The 14,221-nt window shown below is 45.0% G+C and overlaps 1 protein-coding gene across 3 annotated transcripts in view; it reads left to right on the top strand.

The window, feature by feature from the left end:
• Positions 1 to 14,221, top strand: part of LOC109883021 (ZZ-type zinc finger-containing protein 3-like) — a 53,949-nt gene that overhangs the window by 22,441 nt on the left and 17,287 nt on the right. The window contains exons 4-9 of one of the 3 annotated variants that reach the window (XM_031806658.1): positions 68 to 215; positions 962 to 1,080; positions 8,353 to 8,424; positions 8,776 to 8,877; positions 8,997 to 9,092; positions 13,865 to 14,014. In XM_031806658.1, coding sequence (XP_031662518.1) covers positions 68 to 215; positions 962 to 1,080; positions 8,353 to 8,424; positions 8,776 to 8,877; positions 8,997 to 9,092; positions 13,865 to 14,014 — 687 coding nt within the window. Of the gene's footprint in view, positions 1 to 67; positions 606 to 961; positions 1,197 to 8,352; positions 8,425 to 8,775; positions 8,878 to 8,996; positions 9,093 to 13,864; positions 14,015 to 14,221 lie in introns of those variants that run through there. The other 2 variants (XM_031806657.1, XM_031806659.1) reach the window with 2 other exon arrangements.

Raw genomic sequence — 14,221 nt, 5'->3', positions numbered from 1 at the left:
TTCCTGCCCGTACATGGATCCATGTACGGGCAGCCACTTCCTGTTGACCTCTGACCTCTAACCTCAGGTGGAGTTGGACCTGCCGCGTCCCCAGAGAGTGGTTCAGCTGCCAGACGTCTCATGGGACCAGTACACGTCAGGACTGGGAGACTTCGAGAGGGAGTTCTGTAACAAGAAACGCACAACCAGGAGGCTCCAACTCATATTCGATAAGGGTGAGTTGACCAGGAGGCTCCAACTCATATTCGATAAGGGTGAGTTGACCAGGAGGCTCAAACTCATATTCCATAAGGGTGAGTTGACCAGGAGGCTCCAACTCATATTCGATAAGGGTGAGTTGACCAGGAGGCTCCAACTCATATTCGATAAGGGTGAGTTGACCAGGAGGCTCCAACTCATATTCGATAAGGGTGAGTCGACCAGGAGGCTCCAACGCATATTCGATAAGGGTGAGTTGACCAGGAGGCTCCAACTCATATTCGATAAGGGTGAGTTGACCAGGAGGCTCCAACTCATATTCGATAAGGGTGAGTCGACCAGGAGGCTCCAACGCATATTCGATAAGGGTGAGTTGACCAGGAGGCTCCAACTCATATTCGATAAGGGTGAGTCGACCAGGAGGCTCCAACGCATATTCGATAAGGGTGAGTCGACCCTGCCATGTATTGATTCAGTTGATTGATTCATTTAGTATATTTCCTCAGGTTGCAAGTTCAAATCCCCGAGCTGACAAGGTACACATCTGTCGTTCTGCCCCTGAACAGGCAGTTAACCAACTGTTCCTAGGCCGTCATTGAAAATAACTGACTTGCCTAGTTAAATAAAGGTAAAATAAAAAATAAAAAATGAGAATATATGGATTTGTTTTGGAAATGGTTAACAGCTTTGTTGTTTTGTTAAATAGTGTAAATCATGTATTTATAAATCAATATTATATATTTATATATATATTATCCTGTAGTTAGGTTACCAGATGGACCAAAAAGCCCTCTGGATCCCAAGAAGGAGGAGGGTGAACCATCAACCCTGTACTCTGCTCTGCCCTCTAGTGACGCTCTTGAGAACAGCAACAACTCACAGGTACATCCCACTGTTAGCCCACAGGCTATACCCAAAGCCATGTCATTTAGGGCACAACTGCAGCTTGATAACAACATGGATGTGTTTGTTATGTAGCTAGCTAGGCCACAACAGCCTCCGTTCTCTACTAATTGCTTTCAAAGATCTCACAAATGACCATGTTATTGTCATTTTACAGCCCCTTGTTACACCTCACCAACCCATTCCTCTACCCATAAGATGGTATCTATGGAAACAAACCACCTCTCTTCTTCTGGTGCTCTACTGCTGTGTGTGTGTGTGTGTGTGTGTATGTGTGTAAAGCAGTCAATTTAATTGATTGTGTAGATTCTCCTGAACAAATATCACATCATGTCTGCATCCCAAATGGCAGCCTATTCCCCTACTACCTACATAGTCTATTCCCCTACTGCCTACATAGCCTATTCCCCTACTGCCTACATAGCCTATTCCCCTACTGCCTACATAGTCTATTCCCCTACTGCCTACATAGCCTATTCCCCTACTGCCTACATAGTCTATTCCCCTACTGCCTACATAGCCTATTCCTCTACTGCCTACATAGTATATTCCTCTACTGCCTACATAACCTATTCCCCTACTGCCTACATAGCCTATTCCCCTACTACCTACATAGTCTATTCCCCTACTGCCTACATAGTCTATTCCCCTACTGCCTACATAGTCTATTCCCCTACTACCTACATAGCCTATTCCCCTACTGCCTACATAGCCTATTCCCCTACTACCTACATAGTCTATTCCCCTACTGCCTACATAGTCTATTCCCCTACTGCCTACATAGTCTATTCCCCTACTACCTACATAGTATATTCCTCTACTGCCTACATAGTCTATTCCCCTACTACCTACATAGTCTATTCCCCTACTACCTACATAGTCTATTCCCCTACTACCTACATAGTCTATTCCCCTACTGCCTACATAGTCTATTCCCCTACCTACATAGTCTATTCCCCTACTGCCTACATAGCCTATTCCCCTACTGCCTACATAGCCTATTCCCCTACTGCCTACATAGTCTATTCCCCTACTGCCTACATAGCCTATTCCCCTACTGCCTACATAGTCTATTCCCCTACTGCCTACATAGCCTATTCCTCTACTGCCTACATAGTATATTCCTCTACTGCCTACATAACCTATTCCCCTACTGCCTACATAGCCTATTCCCCTACTACCTACATAGTCTATTCCCCTACTGCCTACATAGTCTATTCCCCTACTACCTACATAGTATATTCCTCTACTGCCTACATAGCCTATTCCCCTACTACCTACATAGTGTCCTTGGTCAAAAGGAGTCCACTATATAGAATAGGGTTCCATTTGTCCTTGGTCAAAAGGAGTCCACTATATATAATAGGGTTCCATTTGTCCTTGGTCAAAAGGAGTCCACTATATAGAAAAGGGTTCCATTTGTCCTTGGTCAAAAGGAGTCCACTATATAGAATAGGGTTGCATTTGGGATGCAGGCCATTACGTCTTTAATCTATTGATCGTTTTGTATTCTCTCTTTGTTTCTTTTGTAAACACATCTACACTCTCATCTTCATTACTCTCTCTCTCGTTGCACTTTTCTCATGGCAACAGGTCACACATGTTGCTGCTGTGATGGCACACTGGTATTTCACCCAGTAGATATGGGAGTTTATCAAAATTGGGTTTGTTTTTGAATTCGTTGTGGATCTGTGTAATCTGAGGGAAAGATGTGTCTCTAATATGGTCAAACATTTGGCAGGAGGTTAGGTTTCCACCTCATTTTGTGGGCAGTGAGCACATAGCCTGTCTTCTCTTGAGAGCCAGGTCTGCCAACGGCGGCCTTTCTCAATAGCAAGGCTATGCTCACTGAGTCTGTACATAGTCAAAGCTTTCCTTAAGTTTGGGTCAGTCACAGTGGTCAGGTATTCTGCCGCTGTGTACTCTCTGTTTCGGGCCAAATAGCATTATAGTTTGCTCTGTTTTTTTGTTAATTATTTCAAATGTGTCAAGTAATTATCTTTTTGTTTTCTCATGATTTGGTTGGGTCTAATTGTGCTGCTGTCCTGGGGCTTTGTGGGGTCTGTTTGTGTTTGTGAACAGAGCCCCAGGACCAGCTTGCTTAGGGGACTCTTCTCTAGGTTCATCTCTCTGTAGGTGATGGCTTTGTTATGGAAGGTTTGTGAATCGCTTCCTTTTAGGTGGTTGTAGAATTTAACAGCTCTATTCTGGATTTTGATAATTAGCGGTTATCGGCCTAATTCTGCTCTGCATGCATTATTTGGTGTTTTACTTTGTACAGTCGTGGCCAAAAGTTTTGAGAATGACACAAATATACATTTTCACAAAGTCTGTTGCTTGAATTTGTGTGATGGCAATATGCATATACTCCAGAATGTTATGAAGAGTGATCAGATGAATTGCAATTAATTGCAAAGTCCCTCTTTGCCATGCAAATGAACTGAATCGCCCAAAAACATTTCCACTGCATTTCAGGCCATCCACAAAAGGACCAGCTGACATCATGTCAGTGATACTCTCGTTAACACAGGTGTGAGTGTGGACGAGGACAAGGCTGGAGATCACTCTGTCATGCTGATTGAGTTTGAATAACAGACTGGAAGCTTCAAAAGGAGAGTGGTGCTTGGAATCATTGTTCTTCCTCTGTCAACCATGGTTACCTGCAAGGAAACACGTGCCGTCATCATTGCTTTGCACAAAAAGGGCTTCACAGGCAAGGATATTGCTGCCAGTAAGATTGCACCTAAATCAACCATTTATCGGCTCATCAAGAACTTCAAGGAGAGCGGTTCAGTTGTTGTGAAGAAGGCTTCAGGGTGCCCAAGAAAGTTCAGCAAACGCCAGGACAGCTTTTAAAGCTGATTCAGCTGTGGGATCGGGGTACCACCAGTACAGAGCTTGCTCAGGAATGGCAGCAGGCCATCTGCACGCACAGTTAGGCGAAGACTTTTGGAGGATGGCCTGGTGTCAAGAAGGGCAACATCCTTGCTTCTCAGCCAAGGGTGTGGGCGCACTCACAGTTTTGCCTAAGAACACAGCCATGAATAAAGAATGGTACCAACACATCCTCCGAGAGCAACTTCTCCCAACCATCCAGGAACAGTTTGGTGACGAACAATGCCTTTTCCAGCTTGATGGAGCACCTTGCCATAAGGCAAAAGTGATAACTAAGTGGCTCAGGGAACAAAACATTGATATTTTGGGTCCATGGCCAGGAAACTCCCCAGACCTTAATCCCATTGAGAAGAGGCGGATGGACAAACAAAAACCCACAAATTCTGACAAACTCCAAGCATTGATTATGCAAGAATGGGCTGCCATCAGTCAGGATGTGGCCCAGAAGTTAATTGACAGCACGCCAGGGCGGATTGCAGAGGTCTTGAAAAAGAAGGGTCACCACTGCAAATATTGACTCTTTGCATCAACTTCATGTAATTGTCAATAAAAGCCTTTGACACTTATGAAATGCTTGTAATTATACTTCAGTATCCATAGTAACATCTGACAAAAATATCTAAAGACACTGAAGCAGCAAACTGTGGAAAATTTATATTTGTGTCATTCTCAAAACATTTGGCCACGACTGTACACAGAGGGTATTTTTCCAGAATTCTGCATGAAGAGTCTCAAATTGGTATTTGTCCCATTTTGTGAATTCTTGGTTGGTGAGCGGACCCCAGACCTCAACCATAAAGGGCAATGGGTTTTATAACTGATTCAAGTGTTTTTAGCCATATCCTAATTGGCATGTCAAATTTTATATCCCTTTTGATGGCATAGAAGGCCCTTCTTGCCTTGTCTCTCAGATCGTTCACAGCTTTGTGGAAGTTACCTGTGGTGCTGATGTTTAGGCCGAGGTATGTATCGTTTTTTTGTGTGCTCTTGGGCATGATCTATATCTAGATGGAATTGTGGTCCTGCCTACTGGACCTTATTTGGAACACCATTATTTTTGTCTTACTGAGATTTACTGTCAGTAAGGTCCCACAGTTGACAGTGCATGTCAGCAAAACCAAGCCATGATGTTGAAGGAATTGTCCGTAGAGCTCCGAGACAGGATTGTGTCGTGGCACAGATCTGGGGAAGGGTACGTAAACATTTCTGCAGCATTGAAAGTCCCCAAGAACACCGTGGGAAAGATACCAAAAAACATAATTCTTAAATGGAAGATGTTTGGAACCATAAAGAGTCTTACTAAGCTACTCGGCCAAACTGAGCAATCTGGGGAGAAGGACCTTGGTCAGGGAGGTGAGTTCCTCTGTGGAGATAGGGGAACCTTCCAGAAGGACAACTGGCACCATCCCTACGGTGAAGCATGGTGGTGGCAGCATCAAGCTGTGGGGATGTTTTTCAGCGGCAGGGACTGGGAGACTAGTCAGGATCGAGGGAAAGATGAACGAAGCGCAGTACAGCAAAATCCTTGATGAAAACCAAGCTCCAGAACACTCAGGATCTCAGACTGGGGCAAAGGTTCACTTTCCAACAGGACAACGACCCTAAGCACACAACCAAGACAATGCAGGAGTGGCTTCAGGACAAGTCTCTGTGCCATCCGTTTTGTCACCAAAGCCCCATATACTACCCACCACTGCGACCTGTATGCTCTCGTTGGCTGGCCCTCGCTTCATACTCGTCGCCAAACCCACTGGCTCCAGGTCATCTACAAGACCCTGCTAGGTAAAGACCCGCCTTATCTCAGCTCGCTGGTAGCAGCACCCACCTGTAGCACGCGCTCCAGCAGGTATATTTCACTGGTCACCCCCAAAGCCAATTCCTCCTTTGGCTGCCTCTCCTTCCAGTTCTCTGCTGCCTATGACTGGAACGAACTGCAAAAATCTCTGAAACTGGAAACACTTATCTCCCTCACTAGCTTTAAGCACCAGCTGTCAGAGCAGCTCACAGATCACTGCATCTGTACATAGCCCATCTATAATTTAGCCCAAACAACTACCTCTTCCCCTACTGTATTTATTTATTTATTTTGCTCCTTTGCACCCCATTATTTCTACTTTGCACATTCTTCTACTGTCAAATCTACCATTCCAGTGTTTAATTGCTATATTGTATTTACTTCGCCACCATGGCCTATTTATTTCCTTTACCTCCTTATCTTACCTCATTTGCTCACATTGCATATAGACTTATTTTTCTACTGTATTATTGACTGTATGTTTGTTTTACTCCATGTGTAACTCTGTGTTGTTGTAAGTGTCAAACTGCTTTGCTTTATCTTGGCCAGGTCGCAGTTGTAAATGAGAACTTGTTCTCAACTTGCCTACCTGGTTAAATAAAGGTAAAATAAATAAATACATCTAGAGTGGCCCAGCCAGAGCCCAAACTTGAACCCGATCAAACATCTCAGGAGAGACCTGAAAATAACTATGCAGCAACACTCTTTAATCCAACCTGACAGAGCTTGAGAGGATCTGCAGAGAAGAATGGGAGAAACTCCCCAAATACAGGTGTACCAAGCTTGTAGCATCATACCCAAGAAGACTCGAGACTGTTATCGCTGCCAAAGGTGCTTCAACAAACTACTGAGTAAAGAGTCTGAATACTTATGTAAATGTGATATTTAGGTAACATTTTTTTTTATACATTTGCAAACATTTCTGAAATCCTGTTTTTGCTTTGTCATTATGGGGTATTGTGATGTCATTATGGGGTATTGTGATGTCATTATGGGGTATTGTGATGTCATTATGGGGTATTGTGATGTCATTATGGGGTATTGTGATGTCATTATGGGGTATTGTGATGTCATTATGGGGTATTGTGATGTCATTATGGGGTATTGTGATGTCATTATGGGGTATTGTGATGTCATTATGGGGTATTGTGATGTCATTATGGGGTATTGTGTGTAGATTGATGAAGGGAAAGAGACATTTTAGAATAAGGCTGTAACGTAACAAAATGTGGAAAAAGTCAAGTGGTCTGAATACTTTCCGAAATGCCCTGTAGTCAGTAAAACATTCCTCAAAGTAGCAGAGTCAGAGCTTGTAAGAAGATACACTGGCTAGATGGATTCACTGGCTAGATACACTGGCTAGAAGGCATTTATTCACAGTGGACTGGACATGCTTTGACTTTTCAAACATGATATTTATTTGACTTAACGTGGTCGTCAGTCAGAGGGCTGCGGACTCCGTGTATTTGATTTGAGGGTTTATTACTAATCTTGAAAAACCAAGGCGCTCTTGAAATCTAAGTTTGTCATATGCACATGATAAAGAAAAGGGTACACAGTGAAATGTTAACTTGCAATCTCTCTTTTGATAATTAGAGTTCTCTCTTTCCCCTCAGAATAGCCTCAATTCGACGAGGCATGGACTCTACAAGGTGTCGAAAGCGTTCCACAGGGATGCTGGCCCATGTTGACTCTACAAGGTGTTGAAAGCGTTCCACAGGGATGCTGGTCCCATGTTGACTCTACAAGGTGTTGAAATCGTTCCACAGGGATGCTGGTCCATGTTGACTCTACAAGGTGTCGAAAGCGTTCCACAGGGATGCTGGCCCATGTTGACTCTACAAGGTGTCGAAAGCGTTCCACAGGGATGCTGGCCCATGTTGACTCTACAAGGTGTTGAAAGCGTTCCACAGGGATGCTGGTCCATGTTGACTCTACAAGGTGTCGAAAGCGTTCCACAGGGATGCTGGCCCATGTTGACTCTACAAGGTGTTGAAAGCGTTCCACAGGGATGCTGGTCCATGTTGACTCTACAAGGTGTTGAAAGCGTTCCACAGGGATGCTGGCCCATGTTGACTCTACAAGGTGTTGAAAGCGTTCCACAGGGATGCTGGCCCATGTTGACTCTACAAGGTGTTGAAAGCGTTCCACAGGGATGTTGACTCCAATGCTTCCCGAAGTTGTATTGGTTGGATGTCTTTTGGGTGGTGGACCATCCTTGATACACAAGGCAAACTGTTGAGCGTGAAAAACCCAGCAGCGTTGCAGTTCTTGACACACTCAAACCGGTGTGCCTGACACAATCCATATCTCAATTGTCTGAAGGCTAAAAATCCTTCTTTAACCCGTCTCCTCCCCTTCATCTACACCGATTTGAAGTGGATTTAACAAGTGACATCAATAAGGGGATTATAGCTTTCACCTGGATTCACCTGGTCAGTCTATGTCATGGAAAGAGCAGGTGTTCTTAATGATTTGTCCACTCAGTGTATAGACATGTTCAACTATCTGCACAATATTAGGCTTATTCCACGGTCTTAAACATGTCTGTCTATCTCCAGAGGATCCGGGGGCGGCTGTGTTACCAGAGTAAACCTGACACCTTCAACCAGCTGTGGACCGTGGAGGAACAGGTACTGTCAAGACATTCTTCATTTTTTACAAAGAATAAATAAATACATTTAGACCAGTTTAAAACTCCTAGTTGTCTCAGACAAGAGTGTACAACAATACCATAGACATCTGAGATCTCCTCTCTTTAAAGTGTCTTTTTTGTTGTTGTTATTAGTGAGCATCCTAAATGAGTTGTTCCTCAATGAGTTGTTCCTCAATGAGTTGTTCCTAAAGGAGTTGTTCCTAAAGGAGTTGTTCCTAAAGGAGTTGTTCCTAAAGGAGTTGTTCCTAAAGGAGTTGTTCCTAAAGGAGCTGTTCCTAAAGGAGCTGTTCCTAAAGGAGTTGCTCCTAAAAGAGTTGTTCCTGTGTAGAAAAAGTTGGAGCATCTGCTGCTGCAGTTCTCTCCTGAGGAGGTGGAGTCTAAACGCTGGCAGAAGATAGCTGACGCCCTGGGCAACAGGACCGCTAAACAGGTGACACACACACACACACACACCTACACACACACCTACACCTACACACACTTACACACACACACACACACAACAATACATTATCTTTTGAGCTAAAAGTTTGTTCTCTGTGTGTGCAGGTGGCCAGCCGCGTACAGAAGTTCTTCATCAAACTGACTAAAGCAGGAATCCCTGTTCCTGGGAGGACCCCTAACATATGCATCTACAGCAAGAAGGTATCTACATATCCCCTCCCTCAGTGGTTCTCAAACCTCTCCTCTCCCCAGACATTTCATCATGTTTTGTAGTCTAGTTCACCTCTGGATGAGTTCAAACCCATAGAGTAGAGTAGAGGACCCAGGGTAGCTAAGGGAGAGGGGAGTCCCCGAGGAGAGTAGAATAGAGGACCCAGGGTAGCTAAGGGAGGGGGGGGGGGTCCCAGAGGAGAGTAGAATAGAGGACCCAGGGTAGCTAAGGGAGGGGGGGGGTCCCCGAGGAGAGTAGAGGACCCAGGGTAGCTAAGGGGGTGATAGGTGGGAACGAGGAGAGGAGAGTAGAGAACCCAGGGTAGCTAAAGGAGGTGATAGGTGGGAACGAGGATAGTAGAGTAGAGGACCCTGGGTAGCTAAGGGAGGGGGGGAGGGTCCCAGAGGAGAGTAGAGTAGAGGACCCAGGGTAGTTAAGGGAGGTGATAGGTGGGAACGAGGAGAGTAGAGTAGAGGACCCTGGGTAGCTAAGGGAGGGGATAGGTGGGAATGAGAAAAGTAGAGGACCCTGGGTAGCTAAGGGAGGGGGGGGGGATCCCTGAGGAGAGTAGAGGACCCTGGGTAGCTAAGGGAGGTGATAGGTGGGAACGAGGAGAGTAGAGTAGAGGATCCTGGGTAGCTAAGGGAGGTGATAGGTGGGAACGAGGAGAGTAGAGTAGAGGATCCTGGGTAGCTAAGGGAGGTGATAGGTGGGAACGAGGAGAGTAGAGTAGAGGATCCTGGGTAGCTAAGGGAGGTGATAGGTGGGAACGAGGAGAGTAGAGTAGAGGATCCTGGGTAGCTAAGGGAGGTGATAGGTGGGAACGAGGAGAGTAGAGTAGAGGATCCTGGGTAGCTAAGGGAGGTGATAGGTGAGAATGAGGAGAGTAGAGGACCCAGGGTAGCTAAGGGTGATTATACAGACACAATACGATGCAGGATTTCAAGATACACGTCTTGTCTCAAACATTTGTCCATAGCAGCAACATTCAGGATATGAAAACTCACAAACAATGTACAGATGCCGGCGAGTCTATAGCTCAGCCTCTCAATAGGGCTTCTACTGCAGCTAAAACTACAGCCTAAATGCTAAACAGCATAACTAGGGATTTACCCCTTTTCCAGCTGTATCCACAGTCTAACGTTCCCCTTTACTGGGACTAAAGAGAGTCTACCAGGACAGGTTAAATCACCTGCCCGTACGTACAGAACACCCCAAATTGCAATGGAGGACCAAGTCAGGTTGTTAATGTCACCATGTCACTTTGTTAATCAGACGATGCAACACTATGGAAAACAGGATGTCAGGTAATTACATTCATTAGTTTTAAAAATGACCATATTTAGTCACGTCCACTTTATTTTAAAAGACAGAGTTACATGGATTAGATCTACTACTCGAGGAGAGGGGAAAACATAGGTGAACTACACGCTCATTATTTAACTCACCACACCTGGCTTAAACCCGGAGCAACCAGCTAGCAAACTATTAAGGTCAGGGACATCTAAACTGGGACATACATACAGTCGAAGCATCGTCGATAATAACTTCCTGAAATACATTTTAAACATGGCGATGAGGCCAGTCTTAAGTCTGCCTCATCACAGAGAGGTTTGAAGACCCCCGTGACATCAGTTTTACCCCTCTGGCTGCCGGGAAGTTGGTGTCAGCGGTGGGGTTCACAGCAAGTATGTTTAGTTCAATAACGAAGTAAAACAGGAACAAGAAGCAATCTGCTGTTGATGCTGCTGTTGTTGATGATGATGATGTTGTTGATGATGATGATGATGGTGTTGTTGTTGATGTTGTAGTTGTTGATGATGCTGTTGTTGTTGTTGTTTATGATGATGATGCTGTTGTTGTTGTTGATGATGCTGTTTTTTATTTTTATTTATTTCACCTTTATTTAACCAGGTAGGCCAGTTGAGAACACCTTTATTTAATCAGGTAGGCTAGTTGAGAACACCTTTATTTAACCAGGTAGGCTAGTTGAGAACACCTTTATTTAACCAGGTAGGCCAGTTGAGAACACCTTTATTTAACCAGGTAGGCTAGTTGAGAACACCTTTATTTAACCAGGTAGGCCAGTTGAGAACACCTTTATTTAACCAGGTAGGCTAGTTGAGAATACCTTTATTTAACCAGGTAGGCTAGTTGAGAACACCTTTATTTAACCAGGTAGGCTAGTTGAGAACACCTTTATTTAACCAGGTAGGCCAGTTGAGAACACCTTTATTTAACCAGGTAGGCTAGTTGAGAACACCTTTATTTAACCAGGTAGGCTAGTTGAGAACACCTTTATTTAACCAGGTAGGCTAGTTGAGAACACCTTTATTTAACCAGGTAGGCTAGTTGAGAACACCTTTATTTAACCAGGTAGGCCAGTTGAGAACACCTTTATTTAACCAGGTAGGCTAGTTGAGAACACCTTTATTTAACCAGGTAGGCCAGTTGAGAACACCTTTATTTAACCAGGTAGGCTAGTTGAGAACACCTTTATTTAACCTGGTAGGCAAGTTGAGAACACCTTTATTTAACCAGGTAGGCCAGTTGAGAACACCTTTATTTAACCAGGTAGGCAAGTTGAGAACACCTTTATTTAACCAGGTAGGCTAGTTGAGAACACCTTTATTTAACCAGGTAGGCCAGTTGAGAACACCTTTATTTAACCAGGTAGGCCAGTTGAGAACACCTTTATTTAACCAGGTAGGCCAGTTGAGAACACCTTTATTTAACCAGGTAGGCAAGTTGAGAACACCTTTATTTAACCAGGTAGGCAAGTTGAGAACACCTTTATTTAACCAGGTAGGCCAGTTGAGAACACCTTTATTTAACCAGGTAGGCCAGTTGAGAACACCTTTATTTAACCAGGTAGGCCAGTTGAGAACACCTTTATTTAACCAGGTAGGCTAGTTGAGAACAAGTTCTCATTTACAACTGCAACCTGGCCAAGATAAAGCAAAGCAGTTCGACACAAACAACACAAAGTTACACATGGAATAAACAAACGTACAGTCAATAATACAATAGAAAAAGTCTATATACAGTGTGTGCAAATGAGGTGAGATTAGGGAGGTAAAGGCAATAAATAGGCCATAGTGGCGAAGTAATTACAATTTAGCAATTAAACACTGGAGTGATGGATGTGCAGAAGATGAATGTGCAGGTAGAGATACTGGGGTGCAAAGGAGCAAGATAAATAAATACAGTATGGGGATGAGGTAGATAGATGGGCTATTTACAGATGGGCTATATACAGGTGCAGTGATTTGTGAGCTGCTCTGACAGCTGGTGCTTAAAGCTAGTGATGGAGATATGAGTCTCCAACTTCGGTGATTTTTGCAGTTCGTTCCAGTCATTGGCAGCAGAGACCTGGAAGGAAAGGCGGCCAAAGGAGGAATTGGCTTTGGAGGTGACCAGTGAGATATACCTGCTGGAGCACGTGCTACGGGTGGGTGTTGCTATGGTGACCAGTGAAATATACCTGCTGGAGCGCGTGCTACGGGTGGGTGTTGCTATGGTGACCAGTGAGCGGGGCTTTACCTAGCAGAGACTTATAGATGACCTGGAGCCAGTGGGTTTGGCGACGAGTATGATGCGAGGGCCAGCCAACGAGAGCGTACAGGTCGCAGTGGTGGGTAGTATATGGGGCTTTGGTGACAAAACAGATGGCACTGTGATAGACTACATCCAATTTGCTGAGTAGAGTGTTGGAGGCTAATTTGTAAATGACATTGCCGAAGTCGAGGATCGGTAGGATGGTCAGTTTTACGAAGGTATGTTTGGCAGCATGAGTGAAGGATGCTTTGTTGCAAAATAAGGAGCCGATTCTAGATTTAATTTTGGATTGGAGATGCTTAATGTGAGTCTGGAAGGAGAGTTTACAGTCTAACCAGACACCTAGGTATTTGTAGTTGTCCACATATTCTAAGTCAGAACCGTCCAGAGTAGTGATGCTGGACGGGTGGGCAGGTGTGGGCAGCGATCGGTTGAAGAGCATGCATTTAGTTTTACTTGTATTTAAGAGCAGTTGGATGCCACGGAAGGAGAGTTGTATGGCATTGAAGCTCGTTTGGAGGTTAGTTAACACAGTGTCCAAAGAAGGGCCAGAAGTATACAGAATGGTGTCGTCTGCGTAGAGGTGGATCAGAGACTCACCAGCAGCAAGAGCGACATCATTGATATATACAGAGAAAAGAGTCGGCCCGAGAATTGAACCCTGTGGCACCCCCATAGATACTGCCAGAGGTCCGGACAACAGACCCTCCAATTTGACACACTGAACTCCATCTGAGAAGTAGTTGGTGAACCAGGCGAGGCAGTCATTTGAGAAACCAAGGCTGTTTATTCTGCCGATAAGAATGTGGTGATTGACAGAGTCGAAAGCCTTGGCCAGGTCGATGAATACGGCTGCACAGTATTGTCTCTTATCGATGGCGGTTATGATATAGTTTAGGACCTTGAGCGTGACTGAGGTGCACCCATGACCAGCTCTGAAACCAGATTGCATAGTGGAGAAGGTACGATGGGATTCGAAATGGTCGGTGATCTGTTTGTTCACTTGGTTTTCGAAGACCTTAGAAAGGCAGGGTAGGATAGATATAGGTCTGTAGCAGTTTGGGTCTAGAGTGTCTCCCCCTTTGAAGAGGGGGATGACCGTGGCAGCTTTCCAATCTTTGGGGATCTCAGACGATACGAAAGAGAGGTTGAACAGGCTAGTAATAGGTAATGATGTTGTTGATAATGTTGTTGTTGTCTGTAGGTGTCCAATAAGAGGCAGCACCACCTGAACAAGCACCTGTACCGACCGTCTACCTTCCTGACCTCATATGAGCCTCCTGTCTTTATGGAAGAAGAGGATGAGAGAGCGGCCTACTACAGCTCCCTGCAGGACCCCGATGGAGACGACACGGTACGACACGCTGACCACCTGACCACACGGTACCACACACTGACCACACGGTACCACACGCTGACCACACGGTACCACACACTGACCACACGGTACGACACACTGACCACACGGTACCACATACTGACCACACGGTACCACACACTGACCACACGGTACGACACGCTGACCACCTGACCACACGGTACCACACACTGACAACACCGT

This window comes from Oncorhynchus kisutch, linkage group LG27 (assembly GCF_002021735.2).
Source record: "Oncorhynchus kisutch isolate 150728-3 linkage group LG27, Okis_V2, whole genome shotgun sequence".
Classification (NCBI taxonomy): Eukaryota; Metazoa; Chordata; class Actinopteri; order Salmoniformes; family Salmonidae; genus Oncorhynchus; species Oncorhynchus kisutch.
The sequence above is the reverse complement of the archived record's forward strand: the minus strand, read 5'-3'. Positions and strand labels throughout refer to the sequence as shown.